At 35.9% G+C, this 25,031-nt stretch overlaps 2 protein-coding genes across 5 annotated transcripts in view; one reads left to right on the forward strand and one right to left on the reverse strand.

Moving 5' to 3' along the window:
• 140up (RPII140-upstream gene protein) overlaps positions 1-5,159 on the reverse strand; it is a 63,975-nt gene extending 58,816 nt beyond the window's left edge. Inside the window, exon 1 of the mRNA XM_089096539.1 lies at positions 5,030-5,159. Coding sequence (XP_088952665.1) covers positions 5,030-5,151 — 122 coding nt within the window. The 5' untranslated portion in view covers positions 5,152-5,159. The remainder of the gene's footprint in view (positions 1-5,029) is intronic.
• Positions 5,160-5,234: 75 nt separating this feature from the next.
• Positions 5,235-25,031, forward strand: part of d4 (double PHD fingers d4) — a 51,382-nt gene continuing 31,585 nt past the window's right edge. For all 4 annotated transcript variants that reach the window (XM_089096935.1, XM_089096933.1, XM_089096936.1 and 1 more), the window contains exons 1-4: positions 5,235-5,367; positions 10,640-10,752; positions 16,490-16,626; positions 24,905-24,997. In XM_089096935.1, coding sequence (XP_088953061.1) covers positions 5,297-5,367; positions 10,640-10,752; positions 16,490-16,626; positions 24,905-24,997 — 414 coding nt within the window. In that variant the 5' untranslated portion in view covers positions 5,235-5,296. The remainder of the gene's footprint in view (positions 5,368-10,639; positions 10,753-16,489; positions 16,627-24,904; positions 24,998-25,031) is intronic.

Here is a 25,031-nt window from a genome sequence, read left to right on the forward strand (position 1 = left end):
TCAATTCTGGAATCAGTACAGTGATGTGTAGCTAAATGCATAAAGCAATTTCAACATTTTCTATATCCTACCTAATTACATAAGCTAAAATCACCAAATCTCACATAGATGTAGACAAGGAAATGTATTAATGAAGTACAAGCTAGTACGCAACAAGATTGTGACCCCCAAACTGTTCCAGATAGTCAGTTCACCAAGTACTAGAGGCAACCCATTGAAGCCTTACCAAAAACATGCTAACACCAGGCTGCAAAACAAATTCTTTTCTAATCATGTTTTCAGCCTATGGAATCCCTTAGCCAGAATGCTGTTATGTCTCCCAGTGTTGAAGCCTTCAAGTCCGCAGTTGACAAACACTTACCTTAATTTGCACTTCAGAGCAAAATAAGGTCCATGCTGGATCTGTTCTGCCCAGTGTCAATGATAGTAATTTGAAACGTCACTGTGTTGTGGGCCCAGTGACTTTGCATTAGTTGGCAGCTGAGAGGGATGGACTGTCCCACTTATATTTCCATTGCTTGTCATTCCATTCTTTGTCAAGTCTTGACTTAAAGGAGGCACTAATGGGTGCAGTTTTGGTTTCGTCTTGAAGGTTGTTCCAGTTGTGGGAAGTATGCTTGGTAAAAAAAAGTTTTGGCACATTCTGGTCTTCACTCTTTGCTTTGCTAGCTTCTGCAAGTGTCCTCTAGTTTTGTGTTGAACTATATGTTTTGTGCGGAGGGTGCTGTTTGGTTGACTATTATATTTGTAGGTCAGCATCATATCAAATCTGTGACGTCTGAAGACCAGCGTTGGAAGTTTTAGGTGCTTCTGTCTCTTATCATACTGCATATTTTGCAGACCCGTGATGCATTAGGTGGCAGGTCTATGAACTCCTTCAGTTATTCTGGTGTCATGCTTGTAGAAGGCAGAGGTCAGACAGGTTCCAAAATCCAAGAACAGCCTAACAATAGCCTTGTAAAGTCTCAGGATGACAGTACAGGAGCGGCTGGTGATAGTGCGTTTCAGCAGGCCTAGGCTTGAGTTAGCTTTGTCACAACTTGTTGCCAATGCCCATGGAACTTCAGTTGCTCATCAACAAGTACTCCCAAGTCTTTTTCTTCATGATTGGTTTGTAGCTGAATATCAGACTGCAACCTCTGGTCAGGCATGGTATACTGGTGGTGAGGATTGTCATTGCCAAAATGGAGGATGCTGCATTTATTGACGTTGAACTCAAGCACCCATTTGCTGGTCCACTTCTGGATTCTCTAGAGGTCTTATTGCAGGCTTTGTTGAATGGCTGGTCCAAAAAGCTTGGAGTCATCAGCGTAAAGTGTGACGTTATTTGTGGCTTTCTTTGTCATATCATTTATGTAAATGAGGAAGAAGGTGGGGCTTAGGATGGTACCTTGAGGAACTCCACTGACAATGTCACATTGTTCAGAGAGTACTTTATCACCATTATTGGTGAACAGTCGGACCTGCCGCTTTTGGTGTGTCAGGAAATTCATCACCCATTCTACTACATGAGTGTGGATGCCAACTGCCAATAATTTGACCCTGAGGTGTCTGTGGGGCACCTTGTCAAATGCTTTGGTGAAGTTAAGCAAAATGAGGTCAACAGGTACTCCCCTCTACAGAAGGTCAGTCATGATATTGTAAGTTTCAAGTAGGTTGGTCTCCATTGACTTTCCCAAAAGGAAGCCGTGCTGGTCTGGTGACAGTATACTGTTGGACAGAAGATGTGTCAGAATTTAAGTGTTCACAATGCATTCCAGGGTTTTTGCAACAGCTGAGGTTAAGCTGATTGGCCAATAATTCTCTGCATTTGATTTGTCACCTTTCTTGAATATTGGTGTAATGTGAGAGCTCTTCAAATCCAAAGGCACAGTCTTTGAGTTTTGGGACTTCTGAAATATTTGACATAGTGGAGTTGAGATCTCATTAGCCAGTTCTTTTAGGACCCTTGGGTGGATGTTATCTAGCCCTAATGACTTGTTAACATCTAGCACTTCAAGTCACTTTGTGATGGACACCAGAGAAATCTTGATAGGTGGCATAAGGTTTGGTACACCGTTTGCTGGACTGTTAGGGAGAGAACCTTCAGGTTCATTGGTGAACAATGAAGCAAATTGTTGGTTGAATAATTCAGAAATTTTTTGCAGGTCAGTAACTTCTGTGCCATCAGATTTTTCCAGCTTCTTTATTTAATGTCTACTATGAGCTTTACTAGATATGTAATTCCAGAGCCTTTTGGGGTTTCTCTTGCTATCATCCACAAGCTTGGACTCAAAGTTTGAATAGAGTTCTTTAGTTAGATTTTGTAGTTTATTTTGAGCCTTTACAAACTTCTCATTGTGATCATCTTTCCCCATTTTGTGGTACTAATTCAACACTGGTGCAGGAAACTTTGGTTCACAGTATGAGATATACCTGTGACTTGTCCGTATTACTCAACAATGAGTCGAGTTATGACCATCAGTGACTGGCATTCACATGACTTGTCCTTATTGCTGGCAAGTGCAATTTAAGGTACATCCTTACTCTTCACACTCCATTTGGGGATAAAATCCTTTTTGTTTGGCCTTAGATAGATGGCCAAAAATGATAATCTTTGGCAATGTCATTCTTCATCTGAAAATGTGTCCTAGACATCTCAGCCTTTCTCTCATTATAGCCATAGAAAGCAAAATAGAGATTCCTTGCATAGCTTACTGTTTGAAATATGTTTAGTCAAATGGGCACACAAAACATCCATCAATTATTCCTATAGAAAACACCTAACAAATCCCCCTCTATCTTCTGAAGCCCCCATGTTTCAGAATCATGCTTTACCCCTGTCATCACTGTAATATTATAATCTTGGTTTGCACTTGTTTTCCTATTCTTCTGAACTTTTTTTTAGTTGTGACAAAGCACTCTGGGCCTTGGCTATTCTAATTTTAGCATCCTCACTGCATCCACAATCTTCACTAATAATACAAGTAAAGTAAGTAAATCTTTCCACCTAATTGTTCTTCTTGTTACCCAACATCACCTCTTCACCTTTATTCACTCCTAAACTGAGCAATCCTGTCTTCTTAACATTAATTTTCAAGACTATTCTTGCACCAACAAAATCTCAAAAGTCCAAATTTTATTAATACTTTCATCTAGGACACCCAGATCACCAGCCTAGTCAGCACAGTCTAAGTCTGTTCCTATTTGAATTGATGCTCTCCCATAACCTTTGCTATGTTTCTTAAGACAAAATCATGAAGGCAACCCAGTCCTTTATCAGCATACCATGGTTTCACAAAGAACCCACTTCTTTGTTTTCATTATGGCATCTGATCATAATTATCATCTGTCTAAAAAGCCCAGGCAACTAAATGAATCTTCCCAAAGTTAGGACCTATCTAAATTATTTTTGTTTTACATTTGAAAACAGTAGTGTTACATTTGGTCTTTGCATGGCATATGTTCAGTAGGATTCACCTAACTCTACTTCTTGGGTATGTTTTGTTTATTTAACAAGTAAGCTACCCAGATATCAGTTTAGACCACCACAAAATTAAGATTTCTGGGCATCTGAATACATAGCAATCCTTACTTGTTGTTACTGAATGTAGATGTTGCTTGTACTCAAGGTACCAAGACAGCACTAGGATTAAATGCAAAGGTTTTAACTGTAGAAAACTGGAAGTGTTCTTTTAAATAGGACTTATTTGGAGCAAGTGGCTTAGCTGAAGACATAGAAGGTAAAGTAAGGTAATTCTTACTTGATAATATGCCTAAGTAAATATTTATCTTATCATGTATTCTTGTTTCTATTTCTATCTGTTTTTAAATATCCTAGGCTACTTTTTGATAGTAAAGTCCAGCTTGATCAGATTTGATTCCTAGTTGATTCATTACTTTAAGGGTAGATGGCTTGAAACAAGAGACAGGCATTGGGAGAATATATGGAAATATCTAATTTAGGCTATATAGTTGCACATTAGGGGGGGGGGGAGGAGGTCAGGTCTAAAGTAAGCTATAGAAGAGCTGCATGCAAAATATGTCAGCTAGGCCTAATTATTCTGTATATTATGAAATAAGAATTGTTTTCATAGCATGCTTCCTTCTCAATAGCCCCCAATCTAGGGTAAAGTTCTATCAAATCATATTATTGAGTTAGGAATAAAGTGAATAGGCTACACTATTTGATGCCTTTTTTTATGTTGATTACAAATATAGGCTAATAATCATTTCTATTGGATATGAATTTCAGCCCCCCCCTATATATGCCAATTCAGGGTTAGGTTAGGTTGTAGAAATATATACCCTGAATTGGCATATATAGGGGGGACTGAAATTCATTTCCGATAGATATGATTAGGGTAAGACACCCAGTAGTTGGCCACCTGCCAATTCTCGGACATAATCTTTTATACTATTTTAATCACCAATTTAAAATGAGCCGTATGTATGTCCGAGTTTAGGCAGAATTGTCACTTGTTAGTAAATTTAAAAATAGGAGGCACTGTACAAGTGAAACCTATTTGAATTAGTAACCTACTTGTTCAGAAATTCTTCAGAAATTTTTTGATAAAAAAATTAAGTTTCTAGGTGGTATAATACAGTAATTAGAGTAGTTTAAATGTCAAAAAGTTTTCAAAGTGATTAAAGTGTCCGACTACTGGGTGTCTTACCCTATTATATTCATAATCAGCATAAAAAAAGGCATCGAATGGTGTATTCACTTTATTCCTAACTCAATAATATGATTTGGTAGAACTTTACCCAATCTAGACCTATACCAAAGAAACTGTTCTTTGAAAAATAATGCTAATTGTAGCCTTTTACAGAACTGCTAAACTATCTGTGTTTATAAGATTTTCAGAAATATTTTTGATATACAAATTTTCTTTTTTTTAGAGGGGAAGCAGTGCTTCATCAGGGTACCAATTATCTTAGTAAAATAAAGTATAAGAAAGTTACATAAAAGCACCATTAAGTTTACATAAAGTCTGAAACACTCAGCAGGCTGCAAGGCCCAAGGCAGACTATACAGTACAGAGCTAACCTTATTGTAAATATTCTTTTGACTGCTTCATATCCCTTTATATGTTCTTCAGGAATATTCAAATATGATTTTTTATCATCTGGTAGAATGTCAAAATTTGCTTTCGCAAACTGATTTCCCATGCTTTCTAATTTTGAAATTTCTGCTTTTATTTTTAAAAAGCACTCTCTATCGGCTTAAAAATTTCAATCCAAGAAGAAACAATATATAACAAACAAAACTGTTAAGGGCTCTGTTCATTTATTATTAAATTAAATTAAAGTTAAAATGGCCAGTACAGTTGATAGCGTATGGAGTGATGTAATTGTAAACAAGGAATTAGTATCCAAGCTAGAGAAGTAAGATTACAGTGTTATTTAAAGATGAATTATCAGAAAGAAATCGTTCTCTCTGAGTGTGTCCTTGAGCATAGGGTAGCCTAGGCAGTGACACCAATTAGAGGGAGGGGTTATTTGCCCCTCATGTATTTTCTACAAATACGTTTTTGGTTACTAGGAAATATATAGTTTACCCATTTCCATTACTGACCAAGGGATAAGCTAAACACTAGGCTACCAAATGCCTATTTGGTGCTAATAAAGAATTAGCCTAGCCTACTTCTCCTCAGAAGGAAAGGCTATAAAAACCTAAAGGTAAATTTTTTGTAGTTCATATTATTAACTTATGAATAAAGTAAGCATAGGCTAGCCTACTAGCCTACTTGATGCCTTTTTAGGCTAATGCTTTTTCCAAATATAATAGCCTAATCATTATTGTCAGAAACAAATTTCACCCCACCCCTATATATACCAATTCAGGATATATATTTGCATATTAGGGGAGGGGGGCTGTGGGTAAATTTTATTTAGCCTACCCACACACCCCTAATGTGCAAATAAATACCCTGAATTGGTATATACTGGGGTGGGGGTGAAATTCATTTCTGATAAAAATGATTATTATATTTGGAAAAAGCATAAAAAAGGCATGGAGTTATAACTATGCTTTCTTTGTTTGTAAATCAATAATATGAACTGCAAAAAATTTACCAGAACCTTAAAACAGCTTCCAAGAATTTCAAAATGGCCTATTTACAGTAAAATTCTAGTTTAGCTACTTTTCACTTTTTTGGAAAGGGGTTAGGTTAGAAAAATGAAACTTTCAGTAATGAATCCAGGGCCATTACCTTAAATTGCATTTTCCAGTGAAATAAGGAAAGATCCTATAGAGTTGCTGGTCAGTGACAATGGGGAGCCACTGGTTTGGTGGCGTCCCACTCTATTTTCCATGGTTTGGTGGACCAATTCTTATCAATGGTGATCTTGAATGCATTGACAGAGGGAGCAGTGACAGCTGCATTGGGAAGACTGTTCCAGGGGCCCACCATTCTATTGAAGAAGTAGTGGTTGCAAAGTCTGCTGTGAGCTCTCTTCCTGAGCAGCTTCTTACTATGCCCTCTTGTCCTGGATGATTCATCAAGTTGGAAAGGACTCTGAGAAGAGGAATCAGCATGCAGTAGCTTGTAAGCCATAATGACATTGCCCCTCCGCCATCTGTAGACAAGTGTTGGGATCTGTAGTTTGTTCAGGCAAGATGGATAGTTGAGGTTCTTGCATTCATCAACAGCTTTGGTTGCATGCCTTTGGACAGATTCTATTTTCTGTTGGTCACCCTTATTCAGGGGCGTGGCAACACACATCCCAAATTCCAGCAATGGTCGCAAAAGCCCCTTGTACAGCTTTCTCATGACTTTAGATGATCTGCTACGTACTGTACGCTTAATTATTCTAAGGGTCTGAGATGCTTTGGCAACCTCTGTTTGTGTGTGTTTGTTGAATTTTAATTCTTCATCAACAACTATTCCCAAATCTCTTTCAGCTGCCAAGGAACCAATCAATTGTCTAGAGCCATCCCCCCCCACTCATATGGTACTGCCACTTCTCATTCTTTTTCCCAAAATATACCGCCTTGCACTTCTGGATGTTAAACTCAAGCTTCCATTGGCGGCCCAAAGGGAAAGTGCATCCAGGTCTTCCTGTATGGTGGCTCTAGTTGCTGTCAACTCCGCAGGCCCAATAAGCTTTGAATCATCAGCATAGAGGCTCATCTTATTTCTTACAGCCTGTGAAGCATCGTTAATGTAAGCATTAAGAAAAGTGTTGGGCCCAAGATTGTTCCCTGGGGCATGCCACTATCAACTCCAGCAACTTCTGAGAAAAACTCTTGCCCATTATCCCCAAACACTCTAACTCTCTGCTTTCTTCCTGAGAGGAACTGCATCACCCATTCAACAACCTCCACATGTTCCAGTAGCTAAAAGTTTAGCCACTAATAAAAAGGTATTGCCAAGCTTCTATGTAAACCCAATTCTGATTTTCTAAGTCCAAGAAATTTGTCTAGGTCCACTTGACAGGTCATGCCTATTGAAATTTTGGCAAAACAAAATGTGGCCTACCTTAATTTTTATTTGTCAGCTTCTTTGTCTCTGGCTTTAGTTATGAAAATGCAATTCCTGTTATTTGAGTAGAATTTTAAGCATATAATTTTTTTTTTCAAAATTTAGGAAATTTATTTACCTTAATTAATTACCTTAATTTGCACTTTGGAGCAAAATAAGGTTCATGCTGGATCTGTTCTGCTCTGTGTCAATGATGGTTATTTGGAATGTCCCTCTGATATGGGTGCAGTGATGTTGCATTAGTTGGCAACTGAGAGGGATGAGCTGTTCCACTTATATTTCCATGGCTTGTTGTTCCATTCTTTGTCAAGTCTTGACTTGAAGGAGGCACTAGTGGGTGCAGTCATGGTTTTGTCTTGGGGGTTGTTCCAATTGTTGGAAATATGCTTGGTAAAAAAGTTTTAGTGCATTCTGGTCTTCACTCTTTGCTTTGCTAGCTTCTGCAAGTGTCCTCTAGTCTTGTGTTGAACTATATGTTTTGTGAGGAGGGTGTTGTTTGGCTATGGTATTTGTAGGTCAGCATCATATCACATCTGTGATGTCTGAAGACCAATGTTGGTAGTTTAGGTGCTCCAGTCTCAAAATATGCCAATCATATGGCATATTTTGCAAACCTGTGATGCATTTTGTGGCACATCTTTGAACTCCTTCAGTTATTCTGGTGTCATGCTTGTTGTTACATGTCCTATCTTTCAAACCTTATAAATTGAGATTGAAATATAGGGAAATAGGGAAACAGTTTTGTTGCACTTGATTTAAGCAGAAGATCTATTTTTGAAGGTTTCACTTTTATAACAGACAGATTTTTAAAAGTTGTCAAAAGTCAGGACCCTCTAGAGGGAGAAGGAGTGGGGATAGGTACTTTAAAATACCTTACTAGGACATAGGGGCCTACTTCACTCTATAGACCCATTCAGGAAAGCTTTTATTTTCCCAGTCCAACCCCTTTCTAAGATAGTGAAAAGTAGCTAAAGTAGAATTTTACCCTACTTTTTTTTATGTTAGTATTCAAAATCCAATAGATCTGAAATTAGACTTTACCTTGATTACCTTAATTCGCACTTCGGAGCAAATTAAGGTCCATACTGGATCTGTTGTGCTCCGGGTCAAATGATGGCAAAAATTCGTCACTGTGTTAGGGCCCAGTGACATGCCATAGGTGAGGTCTGCTGGAGAGATGCAATTTAAGCCCACTTGGTAGCAGTGGCCATGAGGTAGGTATGGCCTGTAAAGACCATTCTCAGTGGTATAGAGCTGACATCACTGCACAACAGCAACTTCGGATCAAGTATGCGAGATGGTTGGGTATGACAAGTGGCATCAGCCTCATAGCACTCAATATGATAAAGTTGGCATCAGTCAGTAGTTGAGTGGGATGGACAGTCCCACTCATATTTCCAGGGCTTGTTATTCCATTCCTTGTCAAGGTCTCATTCCTTTCCATGTCTTTCCATATCTATAGAACAACCTACACAAAAATAAAGTCCCAAGATATTTTATAGAACAGCTTATCTTATACAAAAAAATCAGAATTTTGGTAAGAATTGCTTATTCTCTTCTTTGGCAGATTGGGTAGTTAAAAAATATTGACTTTATTAATTGTTAATGAGGTGTATATGAAGGAAAAATTCAGGTTAGTTGCCTCCCAAATATGTTGAGATTTCTGCAATTTTTGCTCCAATATCTACTGTTTCCATACAATTCCTGTTTTATTATTAAGTGAAAAGTAGCTAAACTATAATTTTATCCTACTTACTTTTATGTTAGTATTCAAAATCCAATAGATCTGAAATTAGACTATATTACAACCAGAAAGAGCTCCAATGGTTTTTAAGGTAAATTTATAGTTTACAACATAATTTAGCTGGGATGAAAGTGAATACATAACTTAATCCCTTTTTTATGCTCTTTCATAATTCAATAATTGCTTTTAGAGAAATTACATAGGGTCCCAAAAGGTAAAACAGTCCATAGTTGGCCTAAAAAACAGTTTATAATATGTTTCTAAAAAGAACATCTATTGAGAAAAAATTGTTGATTGTAGCTGATTCAGTAATGGCAATGGTTATTTTCCTTAGGCTTAATAGTAAAATGTTATTTTGATAGCAATTTTGCAAGGATTTTTTGAAAGGGCTCGTACCTCTTGAAAATGATGTCATTTTTGAAGGGTTTTCTGGCTTTTTTTTAAATTTCTGCAGTTTTGTTTTCATAGTAAAATTTTGCTATTAAGAATAATGAAAATAATAATCACCATTTCTGAACCAGCTACAAGTGGCATTTGTTTCTCACTAGCATGATTTTTTAAAACATTTTTATACTTTTGGTTACTATGGACTGTTTTGAGCCCATTAAGGACTCAAGATGTCCCCATAAGTGATTATTGAATCATGAAAGAGCATAAAAAGGTGCAAAGTGAGTTATTCACTTTTATCCTAGCTAAATTATTTTGTCAACTACAAAATTACTGGTTTTGATAGGTCCAGGAAAACAAATGACAGGCAAAAGAAAGAAATAAAAGCACATATGTTTAAATCAACTATCAATTGCAAAATCTTGCTGGCTCCATGTCTCCAAAGCTTTGTATCTGGCAAAGTCTGTTTGATAGCAGGGATAAAGGAGAATCAAAACTATGGCATATACCATTTTGTGAGGACTAGAGAAAAAATAATTTCCCCCTCCCCCCCCCCCAAAAAAAAAAAAAATCCTAGAAGTTTCAACTTAATTCCTAAGCAAAGAGTCAAAACTGGATATATTAACCAAACTAAATATAAAAGTTGTCACCTTTTAAGAAAAGTCATTAACTATGTGCAATCTCTAATGAGATATAGTTGTTTGCCCTTAGGCCAAAAATTTTTATCTCTATCAGCATCCAAATACCAACTAACTGACACAGGATTGGTTAGTTTTTTGCTGCTGCTTTGGAGATGTTAACTACCTATTTTATAACATCACAGAATTATTTTGGCATCAGTATACTAATTATTTTAAACCACAGTTGCCAGCAACATAAAGCAGTGATGACCTCTTTTAGATTTGTTGCTGGTGGTCAGGGATGTAATTTGCTATGGGACAGGGGGGCAACTGCCCCACCTAGGCCTTGGTCTGCCAATCATATATACTTATATACCAATCATATATACAACTTGATAATTTATTAATATCATATTTTTCAGGTTCATTAACAGTGATCAAGCATATATTGATGTTATCAGAAATTCTGCTGTCTTTAATACTAGACTTGCAGAAGATAGAAAAATGAGGCTCCCCTACTATGATGCTCAGACAGGTATTTTATTGTTTGTTTGGATTTTAGAATAGTCGTATGCACAAAAGAAATTGATGCTGCTTGTCAAATGATCTAGTATAACAGATGATTTAGCATTCATGTTTATAGCCAATGTTTATTATAGTCAAAGTATGGTCAAAAGTTTATAGTCAATGTATTTCATGATTTGTAATTATGGTTGCCACTAGTCAGAGGAAAAATAATTGATTGGCCTACCATTAAAAGCTGGTAACCTAGAAAACTAAATTTTTTGTTGTAGGCCATGAAAGTTTTTCCTTTTAGTGATTTTGTTCCTACTTCTTCTTTGGCTTTTGAATTAAAAAGTGAATATAAAGACTAGAATTTCTAGAAAGAATCTAACTTAAAAGAAAGTACAGTTTTGTAGAAACATGGCTAATAATCACTAAGTTCCAGCAAAAAGAACCAATTCAGTTCTGTGTGACAACCCTGTTTGCAATCCTCAAGTGTTGTACTTAGCTTCAGTGTGCATCATTTGTTCTCAAAGTTTGGGTCAGTATTTTAGGTCAGAAATTATCTTTGTTTATGAATAAATTTTATTTTGACTCTCTAAATTTTCTACTTACCTTATCCTATGTATCGTACAGAAAGAAAATAGGATAAAGTTAATGTCATTTGCATACATCAATAAAACCACCAAAATAATGATATACCTATCAATATATCAAGTAGATAAATGCCTATCAACTGATTTTCAGCTTCATGAAAGATTTTGATTCAAGATTTTTTTCCTTTATTGAATAATTTTAGTTTTACTTCTCTGACTTTTGAACCTAGAAAGTATATATAACAATTAGGAATTCCAAAAGAAATCGAACTACAGAGGAAGTACAAGTGTCACTAAAACATGGCTGAAAATTGTCAACTTTTAGCAAAAAAAGAATTTAATTTGTTTGACCACCTTCCTTGCAATCATTAAAAGTTGAGTTCATCTTCAGTCTTGCCTATAATATATGTCAGTTTTCATATTCTTGGAAATTTATATTTGAGCAGAAATTCCAGTTTTCAGATAATCATTCTTTTCTGGAAATAAATTGTACTTTGACTCCAAATTTTCTATTTGATTCATTCTATATATTTTGAAGTAATAGAACATAATAAAAAAGATTCTGTATAAAAATTTATTTGAAAAAAAATGTAAACAAATCTATAGTGGGGAGGGGGCATTGAATCCAAGATTCCAGTTCCTTATATTTGGCTTTTAACCCAATTTCAAAGGGTCACTTGCCTTGATGCTCATTAACTATGCTTGGTGAGCTTATATTTGATATGCTCAATTTAAGAGCTACAATGGATTGAATGGCTTTTTTCTGTCAAAAAAGCCATACACTGTAAAATCTAAGGAAAGATTATTACTTGACTTGACTCGCTTTATTTACTACTCATTACAAAATAAACTATAAACAACCAACCGCCCGGGGAATGCTCAAAAAGCCTGATTAAAGACGGCTGCAATCCTCTAATTCTAAACCTTTTACAAATTTAATTAAAAAAAAAAACAAAAAAAAAAAACAAGACCTGAACACTTTCTCAATTAACCATTAATAAAAGAAAAAGAAAAACATAAAGAAAAATAAAAGAAAAAGTGAATATAAAGACTTTTCTATGAAGAAAAGAAAAGAAAAAAAACTGACACATTAAGAGTAATGATGACAATAATAATAAATTATCTCCCCTCTCCCAAAAAATGTTTTTTTATTTTTACTTTAAACGACTCAATGTGTTCAGCTTCCCGAACGCCAACTGGGATATCATTCCAAATAGCCGGAGCTAAATACCGAATTCCGAAACCTGCACGTGTGGTGTCTTGATACTCAACCATAAAATTTTCCGCCTCTCTAGTTGCATACCTGTGGAGTGAACTATTTATGTGAAAAAAATTTGTAAAAACTGGAGGACATACATTCAATTATTTTGCCAACACCTATTGGCAAAAATAACAGCTTGGTAATCGCGAATCTGACCAATGTTAAGCACTCTTAATTTTTTAAAACATGACGCAGTATCATTCACATTTTCTATATAATTCCCAAGAAGACGTACTGTTATATTTTGTAAAATCTGCACTCTTTTGAAATTTGCATAAAAATTGCTAGACCAAATGACACAACCATAAGAAATATAAGGCGCAACAATACTATGATACAATAATAAAAGAACTGATAATGGTAAACAATGCAAAATTCCCAGACCTCTAGCAACTTTAGATGCAACAAGATCACTATGGTGCTTCCAAGACAAATTACAATCAAGCTGGAAGCCCAAATAACGCACCTCATGCACCTGTGACAAAGGCTTGCCATTAAAAAATATCCCTCCATCAACACTCGGAGGCTTACCAACTCTCCTAAAAATCATAAAATTAGTTTTTTTAACATTCACTGACAAAAGGCTCAAACTTGTAAATACATAAAATGACTTTAAAACCCTGTTTACTTTCAACAATAGATCATCATTCATTCGACTAGACATAGTTAAAGCAGTATCATCCGCGAAAGTCGTGATAAAACGCTCCGGTAAGTAAAAACGCATTGAATCAACATACACAAGGTACAGAAGTGGTCCCAAGACAGATCCCTGAAGGTACACCACACTTCACTTGATAGGGAGAAGAAAATGCATCATTTAAAACAACTTGAATAGATCTTCCACTTCAAAAACTATCAAACCATTTCAGATAATTACCACGAACTCTAAGGGACTGTAGACGTTTGAGTAAAATTTTAAAATCCACTGTATCAAACGCCTTTCTAAAATCAATAAAAACAGTCAAAGGGATTTCACCACGTTCAAAGCATCTATTTACAATATCACAGAGAGAATGCACGGCGTCCGACGTCGAGTGACCTTTTCTAAAGCCGAACTGAGTTTCACTTAACATCCCTGTTTTCGTAATGTAATCATATAGCCTTTTATGCACAATTTTTTCATTTATTTTTGAAAACAGGGGAAGGATTGATATAGGTCTATAATTTTCGATATCTAGTTTAGACCCAGTTTTATGGAGGGGGATGACTTTTGCCCTTTTAAGCGCATCAGAGAATACCCCAGTTTCCAGGGAAAGATTGATTATGTGGACAAGACATGGTATTAAATAACACATCACTGATTTAAAAGCCTTCAAATTAATTCCATCTGTCCCTGCTGAATTAGATTTGATTGTTTTCACAACCTTCAGAATTTCATCTCCAGTACACAGTTGAAATTCAATTTCATTTCCAATTCCTCTTTCATCCAAAAATTCGTCCTCCAACGAATCATTATTAAAATTCACTAACTCTTCCGCCTGCATATTTTGACCAATACTTGAAAAGAACTCAGCAAATTTATTAGTAATAATCGGTTCATCACTCACTGCTTCTCCTTGAATCAGCAGTGAATTGGGTGGAGCTTCTTTCCTCTTTCCCAATAGGTCATTTATAACCTTCCAGGTTCCTCTCGCATTATCCTTATTTAAACTCAGTTGGTTAGCAAAATATTCTTTTTTAGCTTTTCTTCTCATTGAGTTCATTTTATTGCGTATTATTTTAGACTCTTCCAATTTCTTGACACACTTACTATTTAAATAATCTGCATACACTTGATTTCTTAAATCTGACGCTTCAAGAATTTCTGTAGTTATCCAAGGCTTCCTGGGTTGATCCTTATGGGGTTTCACAAATTTAACTGGGCAAGTCTTGTCATAAATTGGCTGTATGATCCCCATCATGCAATCAAATGCCCCAGAAGCGTCATCTTTTATCTCCAAAATCTCGCTAAGATCAGTGCTGCTTAACTCATCACCAAACCTCTGTAAATTCTCTTTTTTTAACGACCGATTCTTCGCTTTTTTTCTTTCATTTCTTTTTATGCGAACACAAGGTACTGTTCCGAGAACTGGAAAATGGTCAGAACAAGGGTACAGAACCACATCAGCATAACTACGGTCCAGATACTTCGAACCAACAAAAATATTGTCAATAAGAGTAGCTGAATGACTCATAACCCGTGTTGGAATATTAGCTAGGGGAAAAAGATCATTAGCAACCATCAAATTAAATAAATCAAGATTCACTCCATTCAGCAATAGCAGATCAAAGTTAAAATCACCCATACAAATAAAATCTAAACCTGTCCGAGACACCGCACGCGTAAGTTGATCAAATCCACGCTCAAAATCTTCCCAGCTTGCGCTCGGTGGCTTATACACAATACTAATCAAAAATTTACTACTACCCAAATTTAAATCTATACTAAGACTTTCAAACTTACCCTCTATCCAAACATCAATATCATTTCTTACTTGGTATGTCAATGACTTTGAAATCAAACACGCAATTCCCCCTCTGTGAAGGGACGTCCGGTTTTTAGCCTCCAAATTATAATCTGGAAAAGAATACAGCGAGAAAGAGTGTTCCTGACTAAAAAAACTTTCAGATATACCAATAAAACTAATTTTTCCTTGAGAATGAGAAAGAAATTGCAACACATCCTCATAACCAGTAGTGAGGAAACAGCTCATCTGCCCTTGTCTTTTCATAATTTAAAAGACTATACATGGAGTTACTTCTTGTAAACAGGGACGGATAAAGAATGATTGGGCCCAATCAGGCCCCGCATTTGGAAGGGCCCCATGTTATCATCAAAATGAACAAAAAAAAGATTTTGAAATTTAAAGCAAATTGTTTTCGATGTAATGGGATAAACTATGAATTATTCAAGTAATTAAAATTGTAATTATTTTAAGTTTGTATTGCTGGATAACATTTATTAATGTATTTATTATTTTGTTATATATACCGGATTGTGATTATTAAAAAAATGAAAAAAAATGTTTTCTTAGAATTAATATAGCCCACTACAATTTATAGATATCAGTTCATCAAGGCAAAGAGAGAGGTGGCTCTTAATCTAGCTACTTTAATACATGAAACAAATGAATGACAAAAAACAAAAATGCACACCTCTCAGAAAGAAGAAGAAGGAAGGGGAAAAAGTGTAACTGGAGATAGGGATGGTAATAATCACCAAATTGGTTTTTCAAAATACCATTTGTTTTTAGGAATTAGCTGGTAAGTTTTCAGGGGACGATGTCCCTTTGGACACCATTCGAAATGGAAGTGCAGCTAGTAGTTCTTCATGTACTCAACACTAGGTGTGGACTCTTGTAGGTAGAGTGGGCATGTTGTTTCTGCCTGTTTGATGCATTGTCTTTGCAAACCAAAATACTTGTTGAGATAGCTTGTCATAGGGAAGATTTTAGGTAGTACTTGCAGAAAATAACCATTGCAAGGCCCTATTTATGGAAATGAAGGGGGGATTATCATTTTTTTTCCATTTAATGAAAATGCAGAAAAAATCAAAATTTATGGAAGGTATTTTTTGATTACTAGAATTTAATTGCACTAGAAAGGGTAGTTTTCAAAACCTTAGGGTAAAAATCCCCCCCTCCCTACAGTTCATGTCCCTGAAGAATTGGTGCTACAACTTGCCCTTAAAACCCTTTTTTGGATTATCTGGTTAGATGAGCATTCAACCAGTTTAAGCAGTTTTGGGGGTCTAAGATTGGTCTCTCCAATGTGTAATTGTTGAAAAATCAACATGTAACAGTCTTCTTTGGGAGTCTAAGATTTGAAGTTTGTTTGGACAAAAGAAACTTGGGAATTTGCTCATGAAATCTAGCTCCCTCTGTTTTAGGTACTGCTCAAGATTGCATCTCAACTAGCCCCTTTTGTTTTAGGTGTTGCCCAACATTGCACCTCCTTATGGATGTCATCTAGACAGAGGATGCCTGGTCAAAAAGAAGGGCAAATATATACATATCCTACCAAACCGTGGATGAAACGGAGAAGGCAATATCTAGTTGCTCCACCAAAGGTGATACTATTGCCAAGATAAAGAAACTAGTTATTGGTATTACATTAAAGGCTTCTGTTTTAGCCCCTCAATTTTTGTTTAAGTACAAAGAGTTAATGTGGCATTTTCTTTTTATCTGAAATTATATTAAAACATAATTTGATAATCAACTCTTGTCCTATAACTTGCCCTTTTGATGGTGAAATGCACTCAATTTGCTTTCATTTTGAGGGGTTTCAGGGTCTTTTCAAAATTCTCAAAAAAAAAAGTCAGAACTACAAATTATTGTTCTGTTGAACGTATTTCTGATGTAATTCGGATATTGGTTATTCTGATAACCAGTAGATTATTCTAGGTTATTCTGATGTAAAAGAAAAAAATTGATTATACTTTTGATTTATAAGTATGAAATATGAATTTAATTCAGGATTTTAAATTCCCTTTAAAGTAGCTTGATTCTGGTAGTTGTCATACAAGACATTCAGTATCAATCATGACTTTCTATAGTTTTACTTGGGGTTTTTACCCTTTTGATGGCCTCTGATCTGAAATTTGTTATCCCATCAGGGACTATATTATCATTTATTGTTAGTTCAGTGGAGTACCAAGGACATAAGATATTACCTCTGGGCCCACCTCAGGTCTATTCCTACCTGGAGTCGAAATTTTGTAATATTTTTCTTCTTTTTTTTATTTTAAATTTTTTATGGTATTATCAAATTTTTGTCAGTGCTGCCATGTTCCGTTCTTATTTTTTTTAGTTTCTAAGGTATGCATAGCTGGGTTTCAAACTTAAGTTGAGTTTTGGATATGCATGTTGATTTAGACAATCATATTTAATTCTCATTGTACTTGGTAATTAAAGAGAAAAAAATAACCATATAGAAATAAAATAAAGAAAATAGAAATAAAAAATTGAAATAATAAAATATAAAAATAACCATCCTAATAGAAATAAGTACCCAGATCAACCATAAAAAGTGCAAAAGAAGCAAATAAGACTAGAACAGAACATGGAAAAAGAAAACATATTATTAGTTTAATTGCTATTAGTTTAGGGCTGCATTTTAATAAGGATTTTGCAAAAGACAACATCTTTCAATACTCTTTGTATAATCCTTGTGTCTAAGAGATACACCAATGCATTGAAAGGACATGAGATTTTTACCCCGCTCCAAGAGAAGCTCGGTAGTCCACCCCCTCTAAGTATTTCACGAATAAAAGGTTACAATGTGCAAGATCCATATATTTCGACCTGTGACATATACCTTTTGAATTTTTGCTATTTTTATTGTTTTATTATCTGTCAAAATATGATGCTACTACTACTACTAATAACTCACTGCAGCATAAAGCCGCCTGAGGCCAACAAGGCTACGCACGCTCCTCCATCCCAATCTTTTCAAAGCCTCCCTCTTTACACCCTCCCTGGAAAATATGTACATACAAAAGACGTAGTGTAGAAGAAAAAGAGTGAAATGTGCTTTAATAAAACATAATATTTTAAAAATATTAATATTTAAAAAAAATATTTTTAACATAATAGTTAAAAACTAATTGGATTTTATCTAGTCAGCCTTGTATTTTCTAATTCTTCTGTTGACAGCTGGGAAAAGGCCTATAATGCGGTACTTCTCTGTAGGTTGCTATTTCTGGGCCACAAGGGATGCAGTGAGTGGAACTTGGTGTATCCATAGAAAGCATACCAATGGAAATTATAGTGGTTTACAAAACCAAGGCATTTTTAGGCCAACATCTTATTAATTAAAAGTTTGTCAAACTTATATAGAGTGGGTGGATCCTTCAACACACAAAAGAGGGTTTAGGTCCTCTTAAATCCTGGTGGGCAGGTATGCTGGTTGATGTGCATTAATTCAGTTTAGGTGCATAGAGAGGTGCTTGGGGCTGCAGCCCTTTTATATACTGAATGATGTCTTTTCGTCTTAAGTGCCATAGTTGCTCTTTAATTTCACTGGAAAACACATATTTATTTATATAATGTACATCAAACGAATTCATGAAGTTTCTTATCAAATAATCTGGGTTTATTCGCGATATATCGCTGAACTTCCCAGGGGAAATTTTACACGAGAGGTATTTGCCGGAATTCCTATGCGATTTTTTTTGAAATAGTCTTACTTTCTCTTTGCTGACTCAATTTTACATGTGGAAATGTTTAGGGGAATTGTCCGAGGAAATTTCTTACCGGGTTAGAGTTGTCCAGGGTATTTTTCCATAAGAGGGGGGAATTTTTACGGGAGAAATTCGCCATTGGAAAGTTTTCCATGGTATAAATTCTCTAGAGAGAAGGAATTTTCTGCGTGAGCAACTTTTTACCAGAGGGAGGGGGTATTTGTGGGAAAACTTTTCCACAGAGGAAGGGATTTTCCGGCATGATTTTAAAAACAATCTTTTCAAATCAAAATGTACTAAGAAAAACTTGTCACCTGGAACCATCTGCAAGAATTTTTCTGAGAGATTCCAGATATAATGGAATTGTCTCGAGGAATTATCCCGGCGGGGGGGGGGGGTATTTTATATGGGAACAGCTTTCTATGGAGGGATTTTCCATGAGGAGAAGGAATTTTCCCTGGAGGAGGAGCCGGATTTCCTGGCTTTATTTAAAAACAATCAGGAATTATATTAAAAAAAAAGAGTTTTTTTCAACTGAAAGTAAGGAGCAACATCAAAATTTAAAACAAATAGAAATTATTACTTATATGAGGGGGCTGCCCCCTCCTCAATACCTTGCTCTTTAAGCTAAAGTTTGACTTTTTATCCCAATTCCTTAAGAATAACCCTTGAAACACACGGGCCGTTTTATTAGAAGAATAAGTTTTTTTAAATGTTCTAAAAAAATGCTTTACTGTAAAGAGTGAGGTATTGAGGAGGTGGCCGCTCCTTTATATTAGTAATATTTTCTGGTCCTTTTAAGTTTTCATGTTGCTCCTTACTTTCAGTTGAAAAAAAAAACTTGGTCTTTGTTTGTTTAGTCATAGGTAGTGCAGTTGCTCTGCCTAAGTAGAGAAAGAAATGGCCCAAGAGCATTATTATTTTTTTTTTCTTGGTCTTACACTAGGACATTTCGTAACGAAGGTCTTGTCGTATACGATTCGAAAAAACCTCATTTAATATGAGATTGTAGTGGCTTGTGCCCTATTTAATAGTCGAAAGTGATTGAAGGGCAATTACCCCCCCCCCCCCCCCACGCCCATCATCCCCCCCAAACACATCCAATAAAAATTTTAAGATGGCCATTTTGTTCAGCGTAGTTGATTTCCGGATAGAAAACATGTTTTTGAGGAGGTCACTCTTCCACAACCCTCAGGGCAAACGTTTTAAGTTATGCCCTGGGGGCATATAAGAACGATGTTGGCACAATATTTTATTTATTATTTTTTTCCTTTAGACCAGGGCGCTTCGTATCAAAGAAGTTGTCGTAGAAACGTCGAAAAGGGCTCATTCAATTGGAAATTGGAGTGGCTTGTGCCATTTTTAATAGTCGATTGGAAGGCAACTAATACCCGTACCAAACCCGTCATTTCCCGAAACACATCCCAACAAAATTTTAAGATAGCCATTCTGTTCAGTGCCGTTGATTTCAAGGTAGAAATTATGTGTTTAAGGATGACACTCCCCCACAGCCTTCAGGGTAAGGGCTGTGAATTATGCCTTTGGTACATATGAGGTTTTATAGAACGCATTTTCGTAGACACTTCAAAAAAGACTGATTCAATTGGGAATTCAAAGGGATATTGCCCTTTTTAATAGTAGAGAGTGATTGGAGGGTAACTAACCCACCTCTTACACTTACCATTTCCCAAAACTGATCCAATCATCATTTTGAGATAACCATTTTGTTCAAAGTAGTTGAAAGAGTGCGAAACAAAGCCTTTAAGGAGAAGACCCCCCCCTACAGTAGTACGGGCAAAGGGTGTAATTTATGCCCTTGGGGCATATAAGGTTTTTATAGAACGTGTTGTCGTAGAAACTTCAAATAGGGCTCATTCGATTGGAAATTGAAATGGCTAGCTCATTCGATTGGAAATTCGAAGGTTTAGTGCCCTTTTTAATAGTCAAAAGTGATTTGAGGGTAAGTAACCCCCTCTCACGCCCACCTTTTCCCCAAACACATCCAATCAAAATTTTGAGATAGCCATTTTGTTCAGCGTAGTTGATTTCCAGATAGAAATTATGTTTTGGAGGAGGACAGCCCTCAGGGCAAGGGTTGTAAGTTATGCCCTGGGGGCATATAAGGTTTTTTTAGAAAGCGTTGTCGTAGAAACTTTAAAAAAAGGCTCATTTGATTGGAAATTCAAAGGGCTAGTGCCCTTTTTAATAGTCGAAATTGATTGGAGGGCAACTAACCCCCCTTTCACGCTCACCTTTTCCCCAAATACATCCAATCCAAATTTTAAGATAGCCATTTTGTTCAACGTAGTTGAAAGTTCTGGAAATTAGGTCTTTGAGGATGACAACCCGTCACAGCCCTCAAAGCAAGGGTTGTTAGTTATACCCTTGGGGCATATCAGGTTTCTGTTGAACGCGTTGTCGTAGAAACTTCAAAAAGGGCTCATTCGATTAGAAATTGAAATGGATAGTGCCCTTTTTAATAGTCGAAAGTGATTGGAAGGCAACAAACACCCCTTCCACGCCCATCATTTCCCCATAAACATCCAATCGAAATTTTGAGATTGCCATTTTTTCCACGTAGTTTAAAGTTCAGGAAATTATACCTTTGGTTACAACACTCCCCCCACAGTCTTCAGGTTAAGGGTTATAAGTTATGCCCTGGGTGCATATGAGTTTTTATTGAAATCTTTGTCGTTGATATTTGAAAAAGGGCTCATTCAATTGAAAATCCAAAGGGCTGGTGCCCTTTTTAATAGTCTCGAAAGTGATTTGACGGCAACTAACCCCCTTCTCACGCCCACCTTTCCCCAAATACATCCAATCAAAATTTTTAGATAGCCATTTTATTCAACGTAGTTGAAATTTTTCGAAATTAGGTCTTTAAGGATGACAACCCCTCCACACCCACAGCCTTCATGGCAAGGGTCGTATGTTATGCCCTGGGGGCATATAAGGCTTATAGAAAGCGATGTTGTAGAAACTTCAAAAAGGGCTCATTCAGTTGGAAATTGAAAGGGCTAGTGCCCTTTTAATAGCTGAAAAAGATTGAAGGGCAACTAACCCTCCTCTCACGCCCACCATTTCCCCAAACACATCCAATCAAAATTTTGAGATGTCCATTTTGTTCAACGCAGTCGAAAGTTCTGGAATTTAGGCCTTTTAGGATGATAACCCCATCAGAGGCCTCAGTGCAAAGGTTGTAAGTTATGCCCTGGGGGCATATAAGGTTTAAATAGAAAGTTGTAGTAGAAATTTCAAAAAGGGCTCGTTTGATTGGAAATTGAAATTGCCCTTTTTAATAGTCGAAAGTGGGTGGAGAGTAATTAACCCCCCTCTCACGCCTACCTTTTCCCCAAACGCATTCAATCAAAGTTTAGAGATAGCCATTTTGTTCAACGTAGTTGAAAATTCTGGAAATTATGTATTTAAGGGTGGCAAACCCCCCAGAGCCCCCAGGGCAAAGGTTGTAAGTTATGCCCTGGGGGCATATAAGGTTTTTATAGATAGAGTGGTCGTAAAAACTTCAAAAGGGGCTCTTTCAATTGAAAGTTGGGAAGGCCAGTGACATCTTTACTAGTTGAAAGTGCTTTGAGGATACCTAACCCCCCTCTCACGGCCAACATTCCACCAAACACATCTAATAAAAATTTTCAGATAGCCATTGTGTTCAACGTAGCACAAAGTTCTGGAAATTAAGTCTTTGAGAATGACACCCCCCCCCCCTCAACCCTCCAGGCAATGTTTGTAAATTATGCCTGTGGGGCATATAAGGTTTATATTGAAAGCATTGTCGTAAAAACTTCAAAAGGCTCATTTGATTGGAAATCGAAAGGGCTAGTGTTTTTTAATAGTTGAAAGTGATTGGAGAGCGACTAACGCCCCTCTCTCGCCCATCATTTTCCCAGACACATTCAATCAAAATTCTGATATTGCCATTTTGTTTAACGTAGTTGAAAGTTCTGGACGTTAGGTCTTAGAGGATGACAACCACCCTCACAGCCCTTAGGGTAAGGGTTGTAATTTTTGCCCTGGGGGCATATAAGGTGTTTATATAAAGCGTTGTCGTAGAAACTCAAAAAGGGCTCATTCGATTGGAAATCGAAAGGCCTTGTGCCCTTTTTAATAGTCGAAAGTTATTGGAAGGCTTGACATTTTTGTAGTAAAGATCAATGTGGGTATAATCTATTATATTTTTTTTTTTTTTTTTTGTTTAGACCAGGGCACTTCGTATCGAAGAAGTTGTCGTAGGAACTTCGAAAAGGGCTCATTCGATTGAAAATAGAAAGGGCTGATGCCCTTTTGAATTCTCAAAAGTGATCGGAGGGAAACTAATCCCCCTCCCACGCCCACCCTCCCATTTGCCTTTTTGTTTAAAACTAAATGTTGCCTTAAGATTAAATAAAAATACACTGTATTAATGCTAATTCCCAATAAAGCATCTCAGCAGTATCCCAAGAACGACTGAGGGTAATATGTTCAAACTTTCGGGGTTACTTCTGCTCTTAAAATTTCACCAAATCAAGTGTATCCAAGCTATCAAAGAAAGTAAACAGATTTTTTGCGAATGGTATCAAGTCTTCCATTTCACATCAACTAGAGGAGATTAAATTAAACACTAAATTAAACACTACTATTTGCGTCCAGGTTTTTAAAAGGGTGTATGTTGTTAAAAATTGCTGAAAAGTTTTTCTCCAGCATACAAATAGCAGGTCAAACTATAAAGTCTTAGAAAAACGAAAAGATTTAAAGTATTATTTTCTTTTTCCCTGAAAAGACTATGTTAATATAAAACGAACAGAAGTTAATTTAAAAAAACTTTTTCCTCAAAATAAGTTTTTCAAAGGAAAGTAAAGAACTCCATTAAACAAAAAATGAGCAAAAATAAAATTAAATAATCTACCAAGCGTAAAACTACCACAAATCAGCATCGATAAATAAATAAAACCCAAAACGAACAGAAATTACAATAAATAACCAAGTCAAACTCAAAACGAGCAGAAATTAATATAAGTTGGGCTGAAAACCTCTATGCCTTCCCAAGGCCATATCATAATTTGCACTTTACTGAAAAAAATACAAATGAATGTACATTGTCAGTTTAATATACATATACTGATATTTAGTAATCAAAATGTTAATATTATTTGATTTATTAACGTTATGAAAGTAAAAACATTTAAACATTTATATTTTTTCAGTAAAGTGCAAATTATGCTCTGGCCTTGGGAAGGCATAGGGGTTTTGAGCCCAACTTATGCTAATTTCTGCTCGTTTTGAGTTTGTGGTAGTTTCACGCTTGGTAGATTTTTTTATTTGATTTTTGCTCATTTTTTTTAATGGAGTTCTTTACTTTTCTTTGAAAAACTTCTTTTTTGAAAAAGTTTTTTTTTAAGTAATACATATAAAAACACAGTATAAAAGAAGACAAGAGAACTGAAATTCACTTCAACAAACATTATGATTCCACACTAATGATGATTGGATTTAATCAAGTCAGTCCTGCTTTACCATCCCCCCACCCCCTCGGAAGTAGCGCCACTGTAGTTGATTTAGATAGGTTTAGTTAAGATTAGGCTAGCTTTGATTTGCTATTTAGGATCTTTTTAGCAGGTATATGGTTGGCTATCGAAACAACCAATGAGGACCCATGAAATCAATAATTTGGGATTCATTAAATTTTTTCTGGCAATGTACGTTCTTTGTCTTTTGCTTACAATGAATCAGTGTTCTTATTTTATTCGAGGAAAATAAAATTTTTCTCTCTTATACTACAGTTATGTATATAATGATTATTGTCACCTGGCATAAATCCTCAAACAGATACAAATGAATTGTCAGTTATTGAAGAATATAACCATAAATATCACGAGATTTTGGGGGGTTGCTTAGGCTCAATTCCCTTCCCTTCATAAGTGCTAGTATCGACCCATGAGTCATTGCTCTCAATAATTCTCTCCTACATATTATTATATTTTTTCATTGCTATTCGAATTATATTAATAAATATTGTTGATATTATATGAAAATTATATTATTTTTTTAAATATTATTGATTTAACTAATGTAATTATAATTAATTAATATATTAATATAATAGATTAATTTTTTAATTATTATTGTTTATCGGATTATTCATATCTAAATAATTTAATGTGTTGTTTTGCAGAAGGAACTTCTTGATGAAGAAGAAGTAGGGATGGCCATGTCGCATGAAGATTCTAGAGACACTACCATTGGAAAAGAGGACACAATATCTAAGGTAACTGGTTGATTTTGTGCCTACTAGTTTTGGT

This window comes from Artemia sp. Qi Xiang Cuo, chromosome 11 (genome assembly GCF_049724085.1).
Source record: "Artemia sp. Qi Xiang Cuo chromosome 11, ASM4972408v1, whole genome shotgun sequence".
Classification (NCBI taxonomy): domain Eukaryota; kingdom Metazoa; phylum Arthropoda; class Branchiopoda; order Anostraca; family Artemiidae; genus Artemia; species Artemia sp. Qi Xiang Cuo.